The sequence below is a fragment of the Chlamydotis macqueenii genome, chromosome 9, assembly GCF_036417535.1.
Source record: "Chlamydotis macqueenii isolate bChlMac1 chromosome 9, bChlMac1.mat, whole genome shotgun sequence".
NCBI classification, from domain to species: Eukaryota; Metazoa; Chordata; class Aves; order Otidiformes; family Otididae; genus Chlamydotis; species Chlamydotis macqueenii.
In genome coordinates this window covers 24,019,180-24,044,345 of record NC_141564.1, presented here as the reverse complement: position 1 = coordinate 24,044,345, position 25,166 = coordinate 24,019,180, and the positions used below count along the sequence as shown (strand labels likewise).

The following is a 25,166-nucleotide window of genomic DNA, read 5'->3' as shown; positions in this document are numbered from 1 at the left end:
CTAAGAAGACAATATCAAAAGAGACAAATACTGGTTTTTAAATGTGCTGCTGGTGCTGTCAAGGCACACTGTGCACCCAACACGTCTATGAAGCACACCACATAAATAGAGTGGAGGAGTGCCAGAACGGGCTCAGTGATAGATGGAAAGCTCATCTTTCTGTCTTTTTTTTTTTTTCTTTTTTTTTTTTTTTCCAGTAGCTCATCACTGATATGAGGAATGTCAATAAATACCCCATACACTGTAGAAAGACTCAGCTCTCCATGCAACTGTTAATAGCAGTCACTATGCCAATGTATGAAATGAGCTAATTACCTGTGGTATAAACATGGAGTGTTGAACAAAGAGGGCTTTTTAATCCCAGACAATTTCAAGTTTTAATCAGCTTGCTCAAAAATGACCAGGTTTTTTTGATTGCACAGGTTTGATTGTAGTCTTTGGAAATACTATGCTAAAAGGTGGTTTTCCATAATTTAGTGAAGAAATAATTGTATTCTCTTAAAAAGAACTGAAAAGATGATAAGCCATCCTCTCTTGCAGAATTTGGCCTTTCTGCAAAAATAAATCCTTTCAGTGTAGGGAACCTGTGCGGTCAAACTGATTGCCAGAAAGAGAGTGCTCTGTGTTCATTATCTAGATCTCTTCAGTCTACTCAATTTGAGAAGGAATTTTGCAAGAGCTCGCAATCACTAGAACAGAAAATAGATGCACTGAAATGCTATTACACTTACAAAAAGGTTCAGGATAATTTATTTATGAGATGGGTTGTTGCTTTTACATACTCCTTATGTTTATCAGATTTTTGGCATTTACTCTTCCCAGTTGGACCAGTGAAAAGCAAGCAATTAAGATGTTATTCAGGCATACAACTTCTAACTCCATCCAGAAGCAGAGATGTAGGAAGAAGAATTATCCAAGGGGTTTTTTTTAGAAGCTTCTAACCAATTCAGCTCTAGGGGGTAGAAAGAGATCCAGGAGATGCCTACTTGCATGGCAACTAGAGCTAGTGAGCTTTGACTGTGTCAAAGAGCTGGGTCCTTCCCACCAAGGTCAGTCACAAGGTCCCTCTGCAGTGATGTCCTTCCCCAAGAGGAGCAAAGGCTTTTTGGCCAGGTCTTGCTCTCCTGCTGAGAGCTGGCTGGCTGATTGTGCTTTCATGGCTGATTTCTGATGAACCTGCTGACACTTGCATTGATGCTCTTCTGCAGGTATAAAAGCTGTTCTGCAGGTGTAAAAACTTGTCCATAGTGTTCCAGTAAATGCGGGGCTGTCTCTTGACTAGGAGGCAACTTGGTGAACAAAAAAAAAAAGTAATAATTGGAGCTTACCTCCATAGCAGAGACTTTTACCAGTTGAAGACATTGGGTGCCTGAGCAGGGAAAGCTGTGAGTTAACATTGCTTTGTGAATCTGTAGGTCTCTACTCCTTGAAAAATGGAGGATAGCAGAAGCAGAGGCGTCCGTTTTTCTGGCTTGTTTCACCATTGCACTTGCACACAGAGCACCGATGTTTTAGGCTTTTGATACATAGTTTGAATACTCTCCTACTATGGCTTTGTTCTACAGATTTGGCCATAAAGAAGCAATGATTCGGGCTTTAATAGCAGTCTTAAAACTTTTTGGTCTAACAAGCAAATATCATTTGGTGTGTCCGGCAAAATTATTATCTCTTTATGTTTATGTCAATTAAATTATGTCTGAAGCAAGGCTTAAGTGCAGTGGCATTGCAGTTAAAGATCAAAAGTAATTGTGTTTTGCATGGCAATACTGTAAAACACTGCTATTTCTATTTTAAAAAATCCGTTTTTCTATAACAGATTACATTGTTTCTTTGAAGTGTGAATTTAAGCAGCTAGTGTTTATAATAATATGTACATCATTAATCTTCAGACTTTAATCTCTATAGTCCTGTTTAACACAGTGAAGCTTCAAAGGGTACGGCTGCCTCATAGTGTTTATTGAGATATGAGGCAAAATATAAATGAAGGATCTGGGGAATGAAAATTATATCCATAAATTCTGCATAAGACATGTTAGAAAGCTACCTGTGTATTTGGCTGATGAACAGTAATACGGACATACTGGAAAGGGTAAATATATTAATTAGAGCCTGCACATATCTCCTTCTTGCTAGTGTAATCATTAAATTGATTTTTCCAGTCTGACATGTAATTGTTCCAGCGATGGAATCCTGCTTTCCACTCTCGTTCTGCTTCATCAATATTTCCTGTAAAACATGAAATGGGTTACATTAATCTAAATTTGAATCTCTTTATATGCTAATTGAAAAGTAATTTTGATTATCAATGTCATTTGCTCCAAATACATTGTAGGATGGTCTTTTGCCTCTTTTCTTAAACCTGGAATGACTGAAAATTCAGTGATTAACACTTTATCTTTACATCAGGAAGGAAGGACTGCAAAGATGTCATTCTGTCACACCGCAGAGTAATAAATATTCTTATGCATGGGTTTGTTGCTTTTGAATAATACCTCTATTTATCAAATTCATCATTTTAAAGTCACTTTTTTTTTTAAGTCCTGAAAATATTACTTTGGTTCAGTATACTCTACTGTGAAACCTACATACCCCAATATGCAAACTGAGCTAAGTGCTTATAAAGATACAGTGAAATCACAGCTTTGTTCAAAGCAACAATAGTATTGCCATTAGTTTTATTGGATTTCAATGGATGGCCAGGATTTCACCCTCCTGTGGAATAAATCTGCAAGTTTAAATCTTAAGAGGCACAAGTTTGGAGAAGGATACTGTAAAATGTGGCACAAAACCATCTTATCTTTTCTTTTTCATTCTAGCCTACAAAGCATTTGCCGGCTAATCCTGTGTCCCAAGGCAATATTTATTGCCGAATTTGTTATAGGCATCAGAGCAGAGGGTGAGGATGAGAAGAGTAATAAAAATGTATCATTTTACAAGGTTCCCAGACTATTTTATGGACAGGGATCACTTCCTCCAGTCCCAAAAGGTAATTAACACTAAGGAGAAATGCAGCGACCTTGCAGGAACAACCCATCCAACAAGGGAAGATAACGTATGTAGGCTGTATCACATACTGTGGCTTATTATTTTGGATGAGTTGTAGACTTTTTCTTAAAGTTTAGAACGATTTATGATCTATGAATGCCTTTATTCATTCTGGATCTAATTATCTCCATGTCCCATATTGACATAGCTTCCTTCCAGAAAAGTTTGGTAATTGTGTTCATGAGATAACAGTTCCATGGTTTCTTTATGCTCTTTTGACTTTATGTTCTGCTGCAGTAGAGCATAGGCCCTTTCCCTCCATAAATACACACTTTTCCCCTTTTTTACGACCTGCTAGCACAGCAAGTTTAACTGGTTATGTGAAAATGAAATACTTTTGTGTTTTACACATCAGTAGAGAAAATATTCTGGAAAGAGAGTTAACAGATTCAAAGATTTAGTTTGGAGAAGCATCCAGTAATTTGGTTGCTTATCTGCAGTTTAGCTCAACATTTCCAAACCTTTTTGGTCTGGAAATCCAGATGGCAATTTAATGAGACTTTGAAATGGGATTTACATTACTTCTTGGTTTCAGTGAGACTAGAAATTAAACCAAGATACTTTTTCTTGGGGAGGTTCTGTACTTCTGCTTGTAATCAAAAGGGAAATTGTGAAGAACAAATATAGGAAAAATTATTTAAAAAATTAACCACACTCCTCTCCCTCAGTTCAAAGATGTAAATAAGCTTGGTTACATTGGAGATCAAAGAAAAGTTCAGATAATTAAGTTTTTTCTTCAGGCCACAATTGTCATTAATTCGGAGGATTTGTCAACACTGGTGACAATAAAACCGTGTTTTGATTACTAAGCTATGCAGATATGACTCACAGAGCTATGGGGAGAAGACATGCACAACATTTTACTTTCCTGACTCAGAACTTGCCTTTGCACATTTCTTAATCTAAAGATGTAGCCAGGGTCTCAGGTAAAGCCAAATTTTCCACGTATGTCAAATGTATTGGTAATTTAGCATATGAACCGGTACTAGTATTATTTGGAGAAAAATGCTTCAACTGTATTTCTTGTCTTACTCTTATGTGTATCCAGTTTTATTTACCCAGGCAGAGCCTCAACTTATGAATTAAAAAAAAAAACCCCTGTTCCTTCCTTCATTGTTCAGGTTTAGATGTATTGGAAGCCTACCCAAAGACTTTAGAAACTGGAATACCTCTACCAGACATACCTCTTAAATTAAAAGTCACTGTTTTAGAGTATAAATTATGAGGCATTTCAGTGCTTCTTAAAGATCACAATGAAGAAGTGAGTCTGCTAGAGAAAGCAGACAACAAGAAATTCAGAGTAGCCACCATTATGAATCTAAAAGACAAAAGGGGGAAGGAAAACACTGAAATAAGAACTTAGATTCCCATTTGTTTGCTTTTTTTTCAGTGATAAGATCCAAATTGAAGTCACAAGTCAATGCATCCCATTATCACCAAGATCATCAATCTCTTTGAAGCAACAACCTGTGACTTAGATGAGCTGACAGCTAGAAGGTGGAGGGGGAAAAAAAAGATTAGAGAAGTCAACTTGACCGATAATTACAGCTCAGAGCACTGGGTTACTACAATGGGCTCCCATATTGCAGAAGTCAGCTCATAATACAGCGAGGTTATTTTGCTATTTGCAGTCATTTAAGCAATCCCAAGCTTTACAGTAAAGACCAATTAGCTTAATGCAAAGCCCAGGGAAGTTGACAAGGAGAAACGAGGAGATTTCAGTAGGCAATGAATCATACCTCTGTGCTCAGAAAGGTGCCAGTTTAGAAGACCAAAAAAAAATGAAAAGCTTTTTTTGATTCTTCAGCAGTGTCGGTGCAGACAGCTGGCATTTCTTTTCTTTCCACACAGGCATACAGCCCCTGCTTTAATGGCATTATAGCAAAGTTAAATTTATCTCCGCACCATCATTTGTTAAACTGCTAGATGTGCCAATAAAGTGCTAATATTGAATGTATTTTTGTGTATTAACATTAAGATTGGGACAAAGGCCATATAGCTGTTATGATATAGTATAATTAATAAAGGGTGACAAGTTAAAACTAATTTTTCTGTCCTCAACAGCTCATAAATGCAGGTACCTGCAACCTTCTTGATTCATTAGTATGATAAATGCTACAAGTTTATCTATGCTGTCGATTCTTATAGTGGTAGTTTCTACACAAATGTTCAGAAAAGATAAAACAAATAATATCTATGGTTCAGTATGTCTATTCAGTGTTCTTTAATCACACACCCTGAATACCAGTGCTTTTTTAACCACAACAACATATTTGTTTTCATATGTATTTTTAAGGACTTCAGATTTATTTTTTTTATTGTCTTCTTCCAAAAGTCAATAGAGCTCTCTGGGAGATGAAATATTGTAAGGGCTATTATTTCTCCGATGACCCAGAATACAGGGTACTGGAGTTAGAAATAAATCAGGTGGTTAAGGTACATAGCTTATTGCCCATAGGTGCACTGAGTACAATCTTAGTTTTTTGGTAGGTGCAGTGGTATTGGCGAGGTTACTTTTGACTACTTCGCTTTTCTGCATGCATAACGAGTGCACCATCTAGGTCTGTGGAAACTGTAAATGAATTCTGATAGGGAATTTTCTAATTCATCACAGTTTTAATATTCTTACTACCCTGAGTATTTAGCTCTATAGAATCCAGATACTGTTTGGAGGATCATAGCAAATTCAATTACTTTTATTATTCACTGGCCAAGAGGTTGAACTTTTCTCTGCCTCCACATTCAAAATCTTTTTAGGGTTGTTTTAAAGTATAATGTATTTATATTACCTACTTTGATGTTTAGTCTCTCTATAGATGATACATGGTGCAGTAATATCAAATAAAATAGAAAAATATGTGTTAGGCACACTAAAATAGTAATGGAACACAAATGGAAGTCTTGGCTGCCTGCAGCTTTCTATAATCAAGAGGAAACAGGCACGTATAAATAGTTAGGGCTCTAGATGCATTAAAGATTCTGTTAAGGAGGTAGAGTCTAACACAGATGCTTTTATAATTAACATATGATTGCTCTAAAAGCCACTTAAGAGTCACTTACTGTTTACTGTCCCTCCAGTGTGTTTCTTTTAGAAGCAGTCATCAGAAAAGCTCTGTCCCATTGCCCATGCCCTTGAATGAAATATTAAATGCAGAATGCTCCTAGCTTGTCTTGGAGTAGGATTGGAGGGTATGCTTGGTGCCTTTGCAGTAGGGCTGAAATCTGTGTAGAAATTGTGTCTAGTTGGAATTGAGAGCCCATGTAAGGCACATCTAGGTCCAGTTTACCTGCCTAGTGGTTACTATAAAGCTGGACACAAAACTACCATTTTTGACTCATGTCTTCAATTATACACTTTTATATTGAAATTGAAGGAGAAGACATTGAGAAATCTCCCAAAATAATACAAAATACTGTAGAGATAAAGCTTAGCATTTTATATATGACTGTTACTGTTGTGTTAGTGTGTGAGGCTTCTTTTTTTTTTTCGTTTTTTTTTAATTAGTTTTCTCAATCCGTAACCATGACAATTTTCCTGGAACATATCTGATTTGGTTGCCTGAGGAAAATGGAAAACATCTAACCATAAAGATGGCAGGGACTAAATATTTTCCTCTCTCACACATGTAACTGCCTCAAGGAACTTGTCTCACCCAGCCTATCATGGGAACAGGCCTGCTCAGATCCTGAACGCGTTTGGAGCCGGCCGTTACATGCCAAGAGGACCTCGAGGAGGTAGAAAGGCTTGTGCTAGGAGTGAATCAGTAACTAAACCAGTAGTTTGTTACCAAGCACGTCCATGTCAAATTCTGACCACTGGGCGCGATGAGAAATCCCCTTGCAAATTCTGTAAAATTGGTTTGATTGTCTTCTTCAGGTTCTACCTGATATAATTCCACTTTACCTATCTGCACCCTACTTGAACTATAACTTGCAATAACGATAATGTAAAATTTCCTTACTACTTGTTCTCTGTCATCGTATATCATATCACTTTAAAGCAGCCTTCTTTTTCTAAAAGTATTTCAACGGAAGAAGTAATAGAAAGGATAGACCCTCAGAAAACGAGGAAATATATGTATTTATGACATGGACTGCTCCTTGGGCATAAAAGGAGACAGGAAATGCAAAATATTATTTCAGTGAAAAGAATTATTACAATATAAAGTATTATATCATGTTTGTAAGGATAATCTTAAGAGTTTCTTTGTCAGAATGATGTATAAGATGGCACAGGGAACATAAATATAAAAACATAGTATTTCTGTTAGAATATTTCAAGGACTGATAGATGTACATACATGGCAAAGCAGCACTACTTCTTGACAATATTCTAGTCTCATTTCTATATTAGGATCCAGGCATGATGATTCTTTCCTTTTTGCTAAGAATATGCTCAGGAATGTCTTTTAATTAAATTACATAAATTTATGTTGTAAATTCCTGACTATGGCAAAGTGATGTATTTATGTCTCCTGGTGCATCCACAAGTGTTGCTTCATCATCCCTCGCACCACAGGACCATGCAAAGTGACTCTGCTGTCCTGCCAAGATGTGTTGAACTACGTCTAGTGATGTGCTCTCTTCTGCTCCGCCACAGAGCATTTAGTTATGCACAGTTCATTTGTAGGATGCACATTACTCAACAGGGGTTCACAGCCAGGTTAAAGAAATACATAAAAAAAAAAAAGTGCAGTTCTCCTGGCTCAGCATAAAGGGCTTGTCACAATTTGAGAAACCTCCTTCAAATCCATCCATAATTTGCTATACTGTGATTTTTTTTAAAAGCAGAGTATGCTTTATAAATTATTCATTTTAGCTACTGATTTTGCTTCTCTTGATTTTAATTGAAAAACACCTATTGAATTGAGAGGGGATAAAAGTTGAGCCATAATACAGTTACAGCCTCAAATGAGGAAGGAATAAATTATTTCAGAAACAATCATCTGTGTGCCGTGAAAGTTTACATATTTTTAAAATGCTAACATACTAACATTCAAACTGAATCTGACAGAAAGCTTGTAAATTACTAAATAACATTTTAAAAGTGTATCTTATTTTTGAAATCAGACTTTTTTTTTTTCTTCTCCTCCCTTCCAGTCAAACTACAGAGTGCAGCTCCAGAGCTGCAAAATCACTTTATAAACCCAATTCCTTTTGAAGTCCAGAAGCACAGAGGCTTGGTCTCTTTGGTGGGCTTTGCAAAAACAGTGTCAGGGGCTTCTAAAGAAAATCTCAGTCCTTTGTGTTCAACTGAGCTTAAAGTTTCAAACAGCTTGTTATATTTTTCTGGGTAGTGAGATTTCATAAACCCATTGTATACAGAGTCAGGCACATATCAGTTCTGTTTTGCACAGGCAAATCCTGAAGCCTCTTGGTTGTTGTCAATGACTGACACTCTAGAAATAAAACACACAGCGCTCTAATGTGAGATGTAGAACAGAATCCCCTTTTGGCAACAGCGACGCACTTCATATCCTCTGTGGATTAGTTGCATAACAATATAATCCCATAAATAATAGATAATATAATCCCAATATAACATCCCACAATGTACCTTAGATACATGAAGCTTATGCAGAACATCTAAAGCCTCCAGAAATCTCAGTGCAAGCTCTATTTAGCAATATCTTTCCTTCTCTCTCTCCAGTATCCCAGGAACACAGAGCCAGGCAGCACCAAGACCTTCACAGGGGGTAGCTTGAGAACAGAGATCTAGCGTCTCACGTTGTGGCTGCATCAGCACATCTCACAAGTTCTGAGACTTGCCTTGGCCCCAGGTTTTGTCCTCGAACATAACAGGGTGGTGAGCTCATGGCCAGAAGCGTAGGGCGCGTTACAGGGTACACCCTCACCACAGCATGGACAGCTTTGTCCAACATCTGAACATCTCATGGAGATTCAGTTACAAATGGGAATGTAAAGATTTAAACTACAGTATTGTGTTTGTATCAAGCAAATAAGACTTCTAGAAAAGTTATGTAAAAGCACCTAGAAAAGTATTTTTACCTGTCATTTCCAGGACTTTGGGGAAAAAAATATTCCAAAATCGACAGTGCTGAGCACGTAATTTTGTAAGTATCTCTGAAGTGTTGGTATTTAATGTCAAATATTTTTGTTCAGTACTGGTGAAGACTGGCCATCTTGTTCCATTAGTCAGGGTCCCATTTGGAGTTCTAAATAAGAAAAAGAAACATTTTATTTGGAGTGAGAAATCACCTCAACACATCAATAAAGGGTTATTTCTTTTTTATTTAACAGTTATTTCAGCTTAAGTATGTTGGTTTGGCATCATTGAAGTATACTTTTGTAAGTAACACAAGAAAAGGTTTAACTTCATAAAAAATATATATATTTATATTGATATTTCCCCTTTGAGGAAATATATTGATATTTCCCCTTTCTGTGCTGACCTAAGAGAAAAATGCTAATAAACCACCATACACAAACTACACTTGTTGAATCTGGAGATTCTCACGGAAGTTGTAAATTATTGTGAGTGACTTAAGAACAAACCAATCAAGCAGTGTGGGAGGTTGAGTCGTTCATGGTTTAGTCTGAATGTTACTGATCCCTTCAGACAGATTGGACTAAATAGTTCAGATAAAAATGCAAGTAAAGGTACAAATAATGTCTAAACATTGGATGAGAACTATACTGAGAGAGGAAACAATTATTCCTTATTAAGAAGGAACAGTTCCTCCTTGAAGTATGCTAAGACCCATCAGTGGAGTACCAAACATGAGCAACTTCGGATCTTTTGGAAACTGGGAAGAGGTACAAATGCTTGGATTTTTATGAAACCGGCTCGGCATGTTAAAAGGATCACAGCTGTTAGTATTAAAATAGTTGTGATGATAATACAGCAGAATTAATAAGATTCTAGGGACAGGCATCCAGTTTTTCACTTCCAAAAAGGACAATATGCAGTATCTATATGAATAGAGAAAAAATAATTGGTTTACATGTGTAGGAAAAAAACAAAATGGGAAGCATTGCATAGGGAACAAATGAGATGGAATATGATTTTTCACAAAAAAAAAGATGATCATTTGTGACTGTTTACAGTATAATCTATGTTAGCTCACAAGAGGTTAACTGTACAAATCAAACATCTTATTGCAGTGCAAGCAGAAGGACTCCTTTTCTAGAAGCTGACATCAAGGACTGGGGTTTAGGGTAGAACAAGAGATGATTCTTGGTGGGATAAATTAAGAACACTATTATCTAAGTTAATTTGCTTATCTCTACTTTACTTTTCACCAGGACTCTTCCCAGAAGGCAGCAGTCAGAGAGGAGTCCAGGCTGCGTGGAGCCCACTTGAGTTCTGCTTGCCAAGAGTGGGAACAAGGTACCAGGTGTAGGTGGGAGCAGTCAGCTGCTGAAATAATACCAATATCTCTTAGTTCATTCGGAATTAATCAAGTTTTCAGCCCATGTTTTAGTATTCCGCTTTACTCAGAGGCACTGGCTCCTTACAGTAACGTGATGTTAGAGTAAGAGTTTCACATGTCACTTCCTGAATCGCTCACTTCTATACTGATTTTTCTTTACTAATTCAGCTCTGATTAACTTATTGCACCCTTTTTAACTGCACATTTATTTGTGGCTCATGAGAATGATGACTTAAGCAGAGCTGACTTGCACTTCAGTTCAAGATCAGAACGCTAATGGTGCTGTCAGTATTAATTTAAAAGCTTTTATGCTATGCAATAAATCATGACATTCCACATTATAATTTACAGGTGTGGGGGGGATTACACAATGGCTACAGATGTATTTTACTAAAAATGATTGAAAGAACTGTCAGATGAACACAGCATTTTGAAATATGTGAACCTGCTGATTATGACTTTCTCTCTGCATTTCTAGGAAGCTTACTGTTCAAAAAATGTCCAGTAATTTGCTTCTTAGCTCCTTCATTGAACACTTCCAAAGTTGAAAAGTAGCTCCCAGTTACAGCAAAACAGAAAGGTCACAGGAGTATAATTTTTAACTGGTAAAGAACAAGTTATGATTATAGCCTCGCTGTTCTATCACAATTACTGTTCATTCCTTCTTGCTAATATCTTCATGATGAGAATTGCAGTGCCCAGAACAAGCTGTAAAATTCCCTGTTCTTTGCACCAAACTCAAAGTTTAATAATATTCGTACAGAAAATTAAAAAAAAAAAAGTGAGCATATCCTTACTGAACAGAAAAGAATCCAATTCACTGCACTACACTGTCTTTGTCCTCTATGTTTGGATGGACAATCTTTGCCGATACATTATCAGAACTTGCTTCTACTGTAACAAACCTAAAAATTTCCATGGAAACCTCCATCCTTATCATCTTTATCAATTCCTCAAACCTCTGTTCTTTCATCTTCTGGTACTAGTCAATCACCTCTTCTTCAGTACATTCCAGTTTTGCCCACCTCAGTGCTGTCAATGGGGCCTGAAGATGTGGCCCCAAAGGGCTTAGGCCATGCATCTTCAGGATGAACCTCTGTCTTCTGCCCCTATCTTGTCACAGACTGATCACTTTTCTTAGACCTCGGTCCATATCTATAAGCTCTAGTCAGGGAAGACCTTCATTCTGTTTGGAGAAAATGTCAGCTGCTTCTCTAAGTATTTTAGAAACAAACTAGCTTTCTTTCTGTGCAGGTTTTAATGTTTGCAGGAGCAAGTCTTATGGCAATAAAGAAACAGAATTATTTTAATTGCTCCCAGAAAAGAAATGTAGACACAAAAAAACCCAACCAAACAAATGAATAACAACAACAAAAAAAAAAAGAGCAAAACCAAACCACCTGTGTTTAAACTTTGGTGTAAACAGAATCTGTTTGTTTATTATTTCAGCTATTTTTTTTTTTCTTTGCATATGCCCTGAGGGTACAGGCTGGACTCTCTACTCTCTGATAGTGGTACAGCAGCTCATTTATAGTAAATTATATCATTAAGATATGTATTTAAGACAGACAAGCTTACTTTCTCTTTAACTTGAAAACCAGAATATCTTCTTGAGCTCAATTTCCAGTAGAGTTGCTCTCGTGTTCTACCTTTATACATACGTGTGCTCCCAGGGAAGTTCACAAGGCTTTTTTAACCTTGTGCTCAGTGGAAGTTGTTTGGTATGACTCACTGTAAGATCAGGTTCTTTCCCCTTTGGGTACTGTATGTCTGTAACTGTCAATAACATTTAATTCTCAAGACTTTTATAGTAAATATGCTAGATTTGACACGAGTCTGAAGAGGGGGTTAGAGAAGCTTATTCACTGATAATTTCTGTATGTTCATCTTCAACAACTTTAGAAAGATAAAGTTAATTTGGTTCAGATAGAAAATGCAACAGTCTGAACACAGTTCTGTTAATCATAATATACATACATTACTATCTCATTAATATGATCAATATAGACTGAAATACAGTGTTAGCTCACTGTGTATTTATTAATTGTTACATAGGACTACTTTTGCAGATAGTTTATCAAACACATAAACACAAATCTATTTCATCATCTAATTTTTTTTTTGGTAAGCATTCATGATATAAAGTACCTGTAAAATACTAATTTTATTTTTGTGAGTGAGCTCTGAATAGTTTTCCCTCTGCTGTGGTATCACCATTTAACAGAGACATTCTTCTGTTGTGTTAAATTATATTTTGATATAGTCCACGAAGAAAAGTTTTCTGAGTCTCTTGAAAACAGCTTTAGGCACCATTTACTTTCCTAATGAGCGTAGTAAACACTAACTGTGCCACGTACCAGCTTAGAGTGTCCCAAGCTCTCACTGCATTCCTGTTCAGCTGCTCTATTTGTGTATGGATCAGGTTAACATGCTGTGTGTTTCTCTAGAGGAAAGGAAAAACAAAACCCACATAGTTTTAGCTGTCTAACACCAATTAATTATACCAACCCAAACTCACTAAGGGATTCAGAGGCTGAAACATGGTTTTACCTCCAGTCCCCAGTAGCTCCATCCTCCAGACAGCCTTGCTGGAAGACCCCAGACAGACAAATATTTGTTCTGCCTGGCTGAAGCTGTTCACAGAGATATTGCTCCCTGAGAGGAAGCATGGACTAATTTCACCTGAGCAGTGTGTCATTGCTCTTAATTGTCTCTCCAGTTGCAGCTGGCTTGCATCCGACCCTCTCAGAGAAGAGCTCAGCAAGCTCATTTGCCTACAGCTCACCCCGTAGAGGATCTCCCATTCCTCCTTGCTGTGTGGAGCAGCGGGAAGGTGGCCTCTCCGTGCGCAGCCTGCCTCCCCCTGCTCTCCTCAGGGCACCAGCAACCCCGCCGGTCCCAGACACTTCATAAGGCGATTTCTCTCTCTGTGCCTTCTGCAGGTTATCACCAGCCTGGCATTCTGCTGGCACGTGTCTCATTAGCTGAACGGGTTGCCCACTGAGATTAATGAAAAGTTATGATAATACCGCTGCACCTTCTGCTTCCCCCATGCAGTGAGAATTGAAGTCAAATGGAGACCCATTCCTCCTAGGTGCGACTTTATTGACTTCGCCTGGGGTTGCAACTGCTGATGCCCATTTTCCATTTGGCCCCCTTTTCTTTTAAACAGCTGGTTTAAAGGGAGGAAACAGTGAATGCGAACCATTTTTATTAGCCTTCATGATTCCTTGTAGCTCTCAAGCGGTACTGCTAGTCAACTGTTTTTCATGGGATGGCCTTTTACAGTGTGTTACCATGGGCACAAGATAACAGGGAGGGAGAACGGCCTTGGAGGGAGTGCAACAGCAGCAACCCCGTCTCTCACCCATTTCTACCGTTGTGTTACAAAATATTTAAGAATTATGGAAATAGCTCAGCCTCAAATAAGAAACATACTATATACATTTTCTGTCAAGTGAAAGCAAGTAAGATAGCACAGAGTAGAGAAATCCAAGGTTCAGGAAAAATGAACAGAAGGATGAGAAGACATCAGCTGGAATACAGTATCAACAGCTTATCTCGGAGAGTAAGGGGATGGAAGCAGAGTCATGTGGTTTACAACAGAAGCAAAGAAGCCAAACTGACAACTGGTCCCACAGGTCAAGCTGTCATTGAGCCACAAGTAAACATCCCTGCTTGCTTTAATGAACCTGCAGGCAGATTGAAAAAAAAAAAAAAGTGATAGGATGGTAAGGGCTCCTGGATGACACTGTCATGCCATGGGTCCCCATCAAAGCTCTGTCCTCCAACTCTTTGCTCCTCTGAGGGACAGGCTTTGTCATCATCTTCTGAAGGAAGCCTTTTGTACTTCTTCCTGTAGAGTGGCCAAAGCCTGAGTCCCTGCTGCTGACACCTCAATCAAGAAGTGATCCCGTTGACTTCAGAGGAGTCACAGTGGGGATATCTTATGCTTTGAGGAAAGGCCACGAGATTTGTATCCTAAAAATTTATCTCAGTTTTACAATTGCTGTACTAGTGGTTGTGTCATGTAGAAAAACTTCATTAATCATGCTGATGCTAAACAACATAGTCAGTCAAAATATCTTTGTTTATCTAATCCAAATTGATGAAATGTGTTGTGTTGTTTTTTGGGTTTTTCCTCCTCCGGCCTGGAAGACGACACTCTGTTGTTTTCCCTCCTTTCCACTTGGACAGAAGGGCACTCCTAATTAGCAGAAGAGCTGATGAGGAGCACTAGACAGATCTGTGCTGCTTCAGCCCTCTGCATGGCCACTCAGGAAGTGTTTGCGGCATTAGTCAGGCAAAAGTTTCCAGATGTCTCACATGGTTTCTAAGAGCCACAATGCATGATAGTTATAGCTGTGTTAATTTTCTTGTTGCAACACAACAACTGGCAGGTTAACAGCAATTTTAGGCTGTGGTGTAGTGACAGTGCATATTTGTGTAAGGCTTTGCTCAGAGGGTACCACTGGGAGCTTAAAAGAATAGTTTCCAGCTCGGTCCTATTAAAAAGAAGAGCAGATTTTACTGTTAAGTATTGGCTGAATCTTCTCAAACCCTCAAACAACTTGGCTTAATGCTGATTTCTTCATACCAGGCTATTAGTTTCAGGTGACTCGCTGTTAAGTAGACACCGGGGGAGAGTCATGAGGTTGAAGCCTCAAAGTTCTTAACCCAAGGAGCAGTCCTAGCTATTGGAACAAAGGGAGCCAACCTGTTCTGGGAACCTTCCTTAGAAAGGTTAGCAAGGAAAAGGATAAAGAAATATCTATAACACCTGTAAAAAAAAAAAAATGCTGCTAACTGTACAAACATCCCCAGAAGTTCTAATTGCTGTATACGCTTTCCATTCAGAGATTGAGGCATGTATAAATCTGAAAGGCTCTCACTGCATGAATACGTGGATTGATGCAATATCACTATCAGTTGGATCCACCTATGTATGATTCAAGTGTAATGAATTAACTCTCAGATATTTTTTTTTTAAGTTCAGACAGTTACCTAGAACATTTTCCCAAGTCAGCTAATTGTCTACCATCTACTTAAATGATTTGAAGGCCACCCTGCATAAAATCTTTTTATTATGCCAAAATATTTTACATTAAATTGTATACTTTGAGGCTTTTTATTATTAGAAACTGCTAAAGCAAAGACAAGATGACAGGGGCACTTTTCTGTCCGTTATCCAAAATTTATGAATTGGTCATTTAGAATAAAAAGACCAAGGGGAAGTGCCACACCTAAGTAAGTGAATTGGAAAGCTGATGTGCTATCACTTCACAAATACTTATATTATTTTTGATGTCACTGCTGCTACAGTTGGTGCTCTTCTTATGTGATACCGCATAATAAGTTACCTTGCTAGTTTTCATTTGAGACAGCTCTTCAGAGTATACCTTAGTATCAGCTAATCACTAACCACCCTGTCTATTAAACTGATGGACCCTCTGTATAAATGCGCTGCAGCACTTAATATTTTTATTTTAAAATATTCTCTTAAGGTCTTTATTCTCTTAGACTAATGGGAAAGACAGCAGCTATCTACTCTATCAGCTGAAAAGGGTGAGTGGTGCCATTTATAATAACTGAGCTCTAAAAACCACCATACCAAAAGGTGACAACTCGGACAGGGATATTGTCAGTCTGTGCAATATCAAGTGATTGGGAAGCATCCGCAATTATCTGTTTCATACACTAAGCTGCCTTGCAACCTTTGTGACGTCAGCGTTCTGAAGGTATCAGGCTTGTGCTCCGGTGGCACTATGAAGAATTGGTGAATTTAGACAGAAAAAAGTATAATTAATGTTTAAAATTTTTTTATTTATTAGAATTTAATTCTTGCAGGAAAATAGTAACCAGTTTCTGAAAATCTATAGTAATTAAACCTTCCTCATTTACTATGATGCAAAAATAATTGGTCCTGATTCTGCAACGTTTGCGCCTTACTCAGATTCCCACTGTAATGAATGAAAGGACTCATATGATTGAAGAGTCTGAGTTTGAGAGAGGTTGCAGATTTCAATCCTTCAAATTACTTTTCTTAAGCAGCTGTTTATGGGAAGTTCATTATATTCTGTCGTGCTCAGTTCTCACCCGTGGATCATACGCATGAGTTCATAATCTAGTGACTATAAAGTGTCCCTGAACTTCAGCAAAAGGAAACTGCTTTGCAAGTTATATCGTAGGTAAATATTATTTCTTCTACTGATCCTTGAAGAAACCTGTAGGATCCAGCTGGCATGCTTTTTAACTGACAGAAATTGGAGAAGGACCTTTGCAGCTAGGCTTTCTTACACCTTCTCAGGCTAAATAAAGTTCTGGATATTCCTTCCAGATTCCATCTTGGTGACAGCAGTTGTGTGTTTAAATGTCTTAAACTATAAATTATCCTGGTATGCACTATTACAACAGATATCAGTTTCAGGAAATGAAGCAACAAGCTGTTGCTTCTTTTTTGGTCTTACTATGTTCTGCTCAAAACAGCACTTATCAAGCTGAAACAATTCTTGTTTGTTCATCTCTTGGTACGTGTTTGTGAATTCCTGCTATATATAAAGGATTGACAAGGTAGGTCTTAAGGTATTGGCCATAAATAATATAGTATTTGAGAAATTTAGATCCAGGATGTTCTGCCTTAGCTATTTGGGCGTGCTTGCAATGCATTAGGAGCTCAGTGCTGCAAATCCCTGGCTCCTGGGTTGGAGTCTGCTCTGGTATCAGGACTAATAACGAGCCAGGTCAACCGAGCCAGAGCTAATGAGCCCTTCAGACCCTGGCTGTGTATTTCTAACCTCCTGGGACCACACTGGCACTCCTGCACGTAGGTCTACTCCACCGTGAAAATGTTCAGCAAGGCTTGGTGCTATTTCAGGGAGCCTTGCACAGAACTCCACTATCTGTATAGCATGGGATGAGATGCGATTATCATACAAGGTCTGGAACAGCAATCCCACTGCTCTGTGTAAGAGTCACTAGCACTAGAAACTTGAAACTCAGTTAAAATGTCATTGCCTGAGCAACTGGAAAAGTTAAATATGACCACACATTTCTCTAAATTTACCTCTAATTGATAACGAAGATCCACATTGAATTAAATCAGTCTGCCACTTTTTGAGGTGAATCAACTTATTAGGGAGGGGCTGATCCAAATTCAGACAAATGGAATAGACTGATTGGCTTAAAAAACTTTGAATCAGGTCCCAACTGGAGAAATACCTGTAGCTGTTTACAAAAGAAGCTTCTCTCCTCCTGGACAGAGTTCACAACGATAATTTCACACCTTCTCCAGGACTCCAGGTTCTGGTATGAATATTCACTGTTCATATTTGTGTCACTTTTGAATGAATATGAGACAGGCAACATCATGACTTAGTCCTCCTTTGTTCTAAAGGCATTTTTTTGCCTCTTTTTTTTTTTTCTTTAATGTTCCTATGAAGTATTTTGTAAGATCCTTATGCCCTTCCATATGATATCCATTTTAGCTTTCAAGGACCACTTCTCAAAGATGTTATTATTTTACACTCTTGGCTGCAGCAAGAAATCAAATGAAACTATAGTTTTTAGTCTTGTAGAGGTTGAAGAGGGCTATTTGGAAATAGAGGAAGGTGCTGAACCCTATTCAGACCTTGAAGGAGGAAGTAACTTCCATAGAAGGTAAGTAAAAGAATAAGTAGCCAGGAAGGCACATGGCACTTGCCCTTTTAGTCATCTTCTGAAACTGTTCTATCTCCTCTACAACCTCAATTCTCTTTCTCATGACCTGGAAAAACTTACGTAGTATCTTAACTAGAATTGCTCCCTGGGACAAAACTGAAGAGAGTGTGTAAAGGGAGAAAAAAATGTTGGGTTTTTTTTTGCCATGGAACTATTAATACTGTGTGTTAAATTCGCAGTGGCTTTGGTAAAATTTGTCAGCCCAGCTGGCTGTAAGAAAGAGTAAATACTGTACTCTTATGTGTGATTGCTGTTTTCATCTCTTGCTTTCTCTCCCATTAATAGACTTCATCACAGACACTCAGAAATTGTTAGAGAAATTGATTCAATGCTTTCCTTATCTCTAGAGACTAAATTTTCAATACAGACTGTGTGGTAGATACTGTACTAGGATATAATATTTTAGATTTATTTTCAATTCTAATTGCCCTAATCACAATTTGTTTTCAAGACGGATGCTCCGCATAGCCCTGCACCAAACAAAATAATTTAGATTAGCTGTATCCTGATGGACTTCATCATAGTAACATTCTTCCTGATATTTTCAAGTACTGCCACTGTTTTATTTCTGTGAGTGGTAGGAAGAGCATGAGTCACAAACTTCAACTACCATGTAATCTAGGCCAAATTGAGCAGTCTTATAAATGAAACTATTGGGTAGCTTTCACTAGTGTGTATATGTGTTATTGCATCATCTGAAATAGAACCACTGATATTTCATGATGGGAAGTGTAAATAAGAAGCTATAGTGTTCATAAATCCCCAAATAAGGCATTTTTAAAATATATAATTGAATTATTTATTATCTCTGTTATAAATTCACTGTAAGTTTGTCATCTACAAGTGGAGATCACATATCTTTCTACAATAAACACATTCAAATTATGTCCCAGCATTGTAACATCCTGTGAATCTGATTTGAAGTACATTCTGGCACCAAGAGGGAGATCTCCAAACACAAACATTTGGGCTGAGAGTCATGAAAGGCATGTTCTCAAGAACAAACAGTATGTAAAGAGGGGAGGATACTTGGGCCCATTCAAAGTCCTTACCTTTCAAAACTGAGGAGGCTTTTGTGGCAATTCGTGAGAGGAAGATGTTAAAACTTCATCAGTCACAATAAAAATCACAGTGTTTGAACAGCGGCTCCAGCAGAAAAAAGATCTCTCTGGTGTAATTTTGAGGCAACACTCTTTAGAGTTTGTATTGTATGAAATTAGGAAGTCGTCTTATGTTCCCTCAAGGAAAGGTAGAGAACACAGATGGCACCCAGAGATGTCTGAGAAAGATGATGTTGGCAGCTTTTAATTTTACATCTGTGCTAGCATATGATTGTGTAACACCACTAACTGTAAGCATGAAATGCCTGATTTCTACTTGTGCAGCTTCTAGATTTGTGGGAATGGAATCTCACAAATCCTGTGACTAAATTGCTAACTACCTTTACCCACAACTGACTTCTCTTGCAGCTGATTGAAAAAAAAATTAAACACCATATTGAGCTACCTTGAAAAATATGGTGTTAGGCAACCTCTGCTGCTCCTCATTTCTTCTTTTCTCCCCTTTGCCACTTCCCTGAAACAAGCCAATCTCTGGTGTTGGGGAGTAAATTAAAATGTGTACCAAAAGGTTTCCATTCTTCATGTGAAATCTCTCAGTAGGACTTCAGATTAGTGTTCCAGAACCACCTAGAAAAATGGGGTTTGCAGGCCTTTTAAACTTCAATTTCTGTCTTTTGATGATGAAGCAAGGACTAAACTGCAGCAAAACAGCACAGAAGAGTGCCCCTAAAAAGAGGATTAACTGTCTGTGAACACTAATTAGAATTTCACAGTGACTCTTGCAACTATGTTTACATGTCTGCAGAAGTTATAACATAGAGAAAGTAATCTGTAATCCTAGATTATCTCTGAAGTGTGTTGCTCTTGCATGCGAACTTGCCTGACATATGATTAATAGTAAGTTCAAGCATGCATTTCCTTCATTTCTCTGTTCACAGACTCTTTTACCCTCCAAAATGATTAGCAAGTCTCTCAGACATTTTAATATCTTCTCTTTCCATCTCTTTTTGTTCTTTCTCTCATCATTATGTCTTTTCTTGTTCACCTAGCCTCTTGCATCCATTAACATTTCCCTGTCTTGTTTCCCTGTGCCCCTTACTCATGTACTTTCCATCAAACACTAAATTATTTTCATCCAGACCTCTTACCCCCACTCCCAAATTTGAGGTAGCAGTCGGGCCATGGTTTTATGTCAACTCTTGGAATGGTTGTATCTCTTCATTCCTCTCCTCCCTAAAACATGTCTGCGTAGGCTCTCTACCAGGTTCTGGGCACAGCAGGGAACCATGTCTGGTACAGGCTCTTCCACCTTTCTCTGTCACGAGAATAGGTAGAGCCACATCCAAGGCATTTCCCTCTCTTCTTTCATAGAGTCAGCCAAAAGCAGCATGGCTCTACAAAAGCCCACCTCAAGGAGATCCGCTTTACTATTTCTTTTCTTGTGCCTGTGCGTGCATGTTTGTGTTCACCTTGCTCAGTCCCAGGACTGTGCGTTACCACTGATGGTTTTGATCCTACAGCTTTTTACAGTTGAGCTGGAGCTTACCCTTTCCTGTAAAGCATTGAAAATGTTATATTCAAGGCAAACCTCTGCATTATAGTTTTAGTGTTATGTCTCATTCAATTACTCCTACAATATTTGGACGTTTCCCTAATAGATGTTCTCATCTCATGTTTGAAAATACTAGTTTGATTCATCTGTTGTAGAGAACAAAATCTGTATGGATGGAATGGCATTTGTTGCACATATGGAAAGTAACGAGACATCTTCTTGTAATTTTGCAGTATTTGTAATAAAACTAAACCAATCTAAACAATTTGTATCCCAGACCTATTTTCAAAAGATGACTGAATCAAGTACTCCTGGTTTCAATTTTGAAATTCAATGACAGCTTGTCAGCTTGCAGGCGAGAGAGATGCCTGCCAAACGTGAGTCTCTAGTTACCGATTTTTTTCCATGATGCACTATTTCCAAATAGATTGCTAAAAAGATGTTTCCATTACTGCTTCTGAATATAACAATGTGCATGGGCCCTGGAAAGCTGATGAGTCACTTTTAAGAACCCAAAAACTGAACAGTGAAGGTGGAGAAATAGGAGTAAGCTTCCTAAAGTTTGACCCTTTTTTTTTTTTTTTTTTTTGTTTGTTTGTTTGTTCATGACTGTGATTTCTACAGTTTTTTTCATCACTCAGGAATGATTCCTGTGAAAGAGAGCAAGTGTGAGAATGCACATGCCCTTTTGGGTCAAAATCAAAGGTTTGCTTTTCCCAAACATGGGTAGGGAAGACTTTCCTTTCCATGTATCTTTTTGTATTTCTAGAAACTTCTCACATGCCTCATTTATAGTCCTGCGTTTTTTGCCTTACACCGAGAAATCTCCTGTTCTGGATTCTTGACCTGATCCGGTCAAATCACCAGTTAAGATGGCAAATGGCTTGTCCTAGATAAACATGAGATGCCAGAAGCAGCCGCCTTAGGTAAAGCCACCTCTCGGTCCCACTGAGCTACAACTCTGTTGTGTTTGAAGACCTTGTGAGGACCAGGACCAGGTCTTAGCTGAGTAGATGGAACCCAGGCACCTGCTTCTGTCCCTGTGAATGTGAGCTGATCTCAGGGAGAAATACAACCCACAGTAAATGTCTGAAACGGTCAAGTGGTGTATAAGACTTTCTAGTTTCTGAAGTATTAGAAAATTAAACATGATTGGAGATTTTTATTTTCTTTTTATTTTTTTTTTTTCCCCAGTATATTCATTCCCTTCCATACATAGAGTATATAGGTCCCCAGTTCACTCTGCTGCCTGGACTCTATGAGGCTGTTGGTTTTGTTCTCACTGTTCTGAAACTACTCTCTATAAACATGTTGTGATCAGTTGGTAACAAAAGCAGTGAAATTTATTATATGTCTACCAGTGGAACATCGGGAAAAGGTAATAATAACCAAGCAAAGTGCTTCAGAGCTTTAGTGGGGCAATCAAAGACTCACAAATTCCCCTAAAACATAGAAGGAAATATTTCAAAGGCTTCACTTTATAGAAAAAGCTGCAAAGATTTGTTTTGGCAGTTGTAAAACTGGCAGTGAGACAAGTTTTGCCAGTTTCCTTTTATCTGAAACATTTTTCACAAAGCCTTAAAAATGTTATCTTTGTATGTTCCACTACATTCTTATTTGAGTTTTCATCTCATCTGATTTGTCTGTCTCCTTGTCACTTTACGTCACTCATGTCTAAAGAATACAGTTACCAAATCTAATGGATAAAGTAATGCAAAAGGCATAACCTAGCAACCACTGATTTGGGATGCCATATATTTTTTCACAATAAATAAAACTTCCCCTTACTAGAGTTAGCAGAGCATTCTGCTGTTTATGATTGATAGTACCTGTTAGCGTCACTTGCTTGCTTTCAAAAGCTTTCTGAAGAATAACGAAAGTGCAGCAGAGAAATGAATTTTAAAAGTGTTTGGGAAAGAGAAATTTAAATTCTTTCACCATGGACATCACTTCAAGTGTGCTGGCAAGAATTCAGAAGAATGCCACTGAAAACTTACTTAATATTGTTAAAATGAACTTCACCTACACACAAACATAATTATACTGAGCCTGATCCAGCCCCTTCCGTATGATATCACGCTATGGTTTTCTGCCAAGTACAATTTGGCCGCTTCTCTTTGCCTGTCTAATTTTGATGGTGCCTGGCATTTTATCAAATTAAGGCTACTAATTGATATTCAACTGCTGATATTCTTAAATATAAGAATCAGCTAAAGAGACCCTAGATCAGGGTAAATGGAATAATTTTAAATCAAAATATAAATCAAGGAGATTCATTTCCAAATCTGTTCTTTCCTATAATTCAAATATTTTGTTATACTCAATTTATTCAGACAGCACCAGTAATAACCTTTTTTCTTCCCTTGCTGGTAGAACAGACACTTTTGAGGGTGTGATGACAATGTTGTTCTTTCAAGCCTCAAATACATGGAAAAAAATAATTATGAAATTATGCTAATAGCCCTAGGAAAGGCTGGGATACTTTGTCAACCTTATTTGATACCAAAACTTCAGTTATTAAAAACTGTAATGATAATGAAATAGCAGAGGTGTTCAAGTGATGGAAAAGGAATTGCCACACCTGGAAAGTTTTGTCTTCCAGTCCCAGGAATTTATTGGCCGTTTAGTAATAGTTACCTTTCCCTGCACCTCAACAGATATCCATATCCACCCCAAGACTGACTTCACACTGTTCAGCCAAGATGTTCCTAGCTTTGCACTTTCTCCCTTAGTACATGGAATTCAGTTTTAAAGTGAAAAGGTCATTGGAAGATACAGATGTTCAGCTGCCAGCAGGCTTCAGAGACCAGCACACGGGAGACACGGGGTATGTCCAGGACTGGAGGGCAGAGGCGCTTCAGCTGTGCTGGGAAGGGCAGGAACTGGATGCATTTCTCAAAGAATAAAAGACTGATTATTATGCTTTTCTAAACACTGTCAGTCATAGCACAAGGTTTTTCTCCACGTGTAGCATGCCCTTCCAAGAGTCTAACAGATCATCTGTATCACTGATTGCTTAGATCTGCTCCTGAAATAAATCGTAAGCATATTTCTGAGAGGAAGAGAGGCTACAAGTGTATGACTGGAGGGTAAGTTGCCCACACTGCCAGTCTGCTAGTCACAGCTCCATGGTGGGTGCCCACCTGTGTCCTGCTGTCTATCTACGAGCATCAGGGTTAGCAGTAGCTAGAAATAGTCCAAAGAGATGATCCTGAACATCACTAGTAGGCATCTTAAGGGCCTCCCAGTCTATCTGTTCTTCCAGCTACCCCACATTAACTGCTTGAACAGCCAGACTCATGAGATAATTTGGTGGTTTGGTTTTTTTTGTTTTTTTTTTTTTTTTCATTCTTCTCAGACTATGTGCTATGAAGTAACAGTATTTATACAGGTAAATATTGCAGACAGTGATGAGCAGCCTGTCCTTACGTGCAGTAACAGAGGTAATTATGGTATCCACCATTCCCAGGGGTTTGCAAGCCACCGAATCCTGTTCTGGATAATAAATCCACAGGGAATCTCATGAGTGCAAAGCAGTGGCTTATTGCCCAAGGCAACTATTTCAGCAGGGTCTTCACTGATGTTACAGACCATGTAAATATATGGTGGATTCCTAAAAATGACACTATTCCATTGGGTACTGAAGAGAGAGACTGGTGTATAAAGTCAGCATCTAACTTCAGGCCTCACAGGCAAAATGTCTCTTCCCATCTCCTACTGAATCAGCTACATTACCCATTCCTCATTCATATTCAAAAATAAAATATCTTTATCCCTGTTAATTTTCCAGGAACAATGGCCAGTTATCACTGATATTTATTTTTAGCAAGGAAGTGAAATAAGGAGTGTCTAAAGACTTGGAAAATTGCATCAGCTACTGGTGGGGGTGGTGGCTGAGTTGGAAATCCTTGGGCTGGCTGACAGTCTCCTTTTGTGTACTGAGAAATGTAGAAATCAAGAATTTCACATACTCTCTTGAGCTCCGTTGAAGGAGTCACTTCTCCTTTTCTCCCTAACATCTTTTATTTTGTTATTATGTGACATTAGGTATTTCTAAGAAACAGAAAATTCTCCTAGGGGCATACCTTTGACTTTTCACATCACCGTTTTTATTCCTAGTGCTCATATGGGAATGAAAACCAGAGATCATTAGGGTCAAAATATGGGCTTGAAGACCCCGTACAAGAAACAGCTTTGCATGCGGTGAGCTGAGCCGCCTCTCAGTCCCACCAACCAGAAAGTACCAGGAGAAAACTGATTTCTTTCGGCTTTTCTTGACTCTACCTTATCTCCTCTCCTCTGCAGGCTGCTCTTCCCTCCCTTGTGCTTTTGTACTTCTGCACATTAGAATATTAGGTCAAACGCCCTCACTAAAACTTGTGCTGTACAATATTTCTG

At 38.2% G+C, this 25,166-nt stretch overlaps 1 protein-coding gene across 1 annotated transcript in view; it reads right to left on the bottom strand.

The window, feature by feature from the left end:
* Positions 1–721: 721 nt before the first annotated feature.
* Positions 722–25,166, bottom strand: part of BCHE (butyrylcholinesterase) — a 32,463-nt gene continuing 8,018 nt past the window's right edge. Inside the window, exons 3-4 of the mRNA XM_010122015.2 lie at positions 9,055–9,221; positions 722–2,226 (exon numbers count right to left, since the gene is read on the bottom strand). Of these exons, the coding sequence (XP_010120317.2) occupies positions 2,099–2,226; positions 9,055–9,221 (295 nt within the window). The 3' untranslated portion in view covers positions 722–2,098. The remainder of the gene's footprint in view (positions 2,227–9,054; positions 9,222–25,166) is intronic.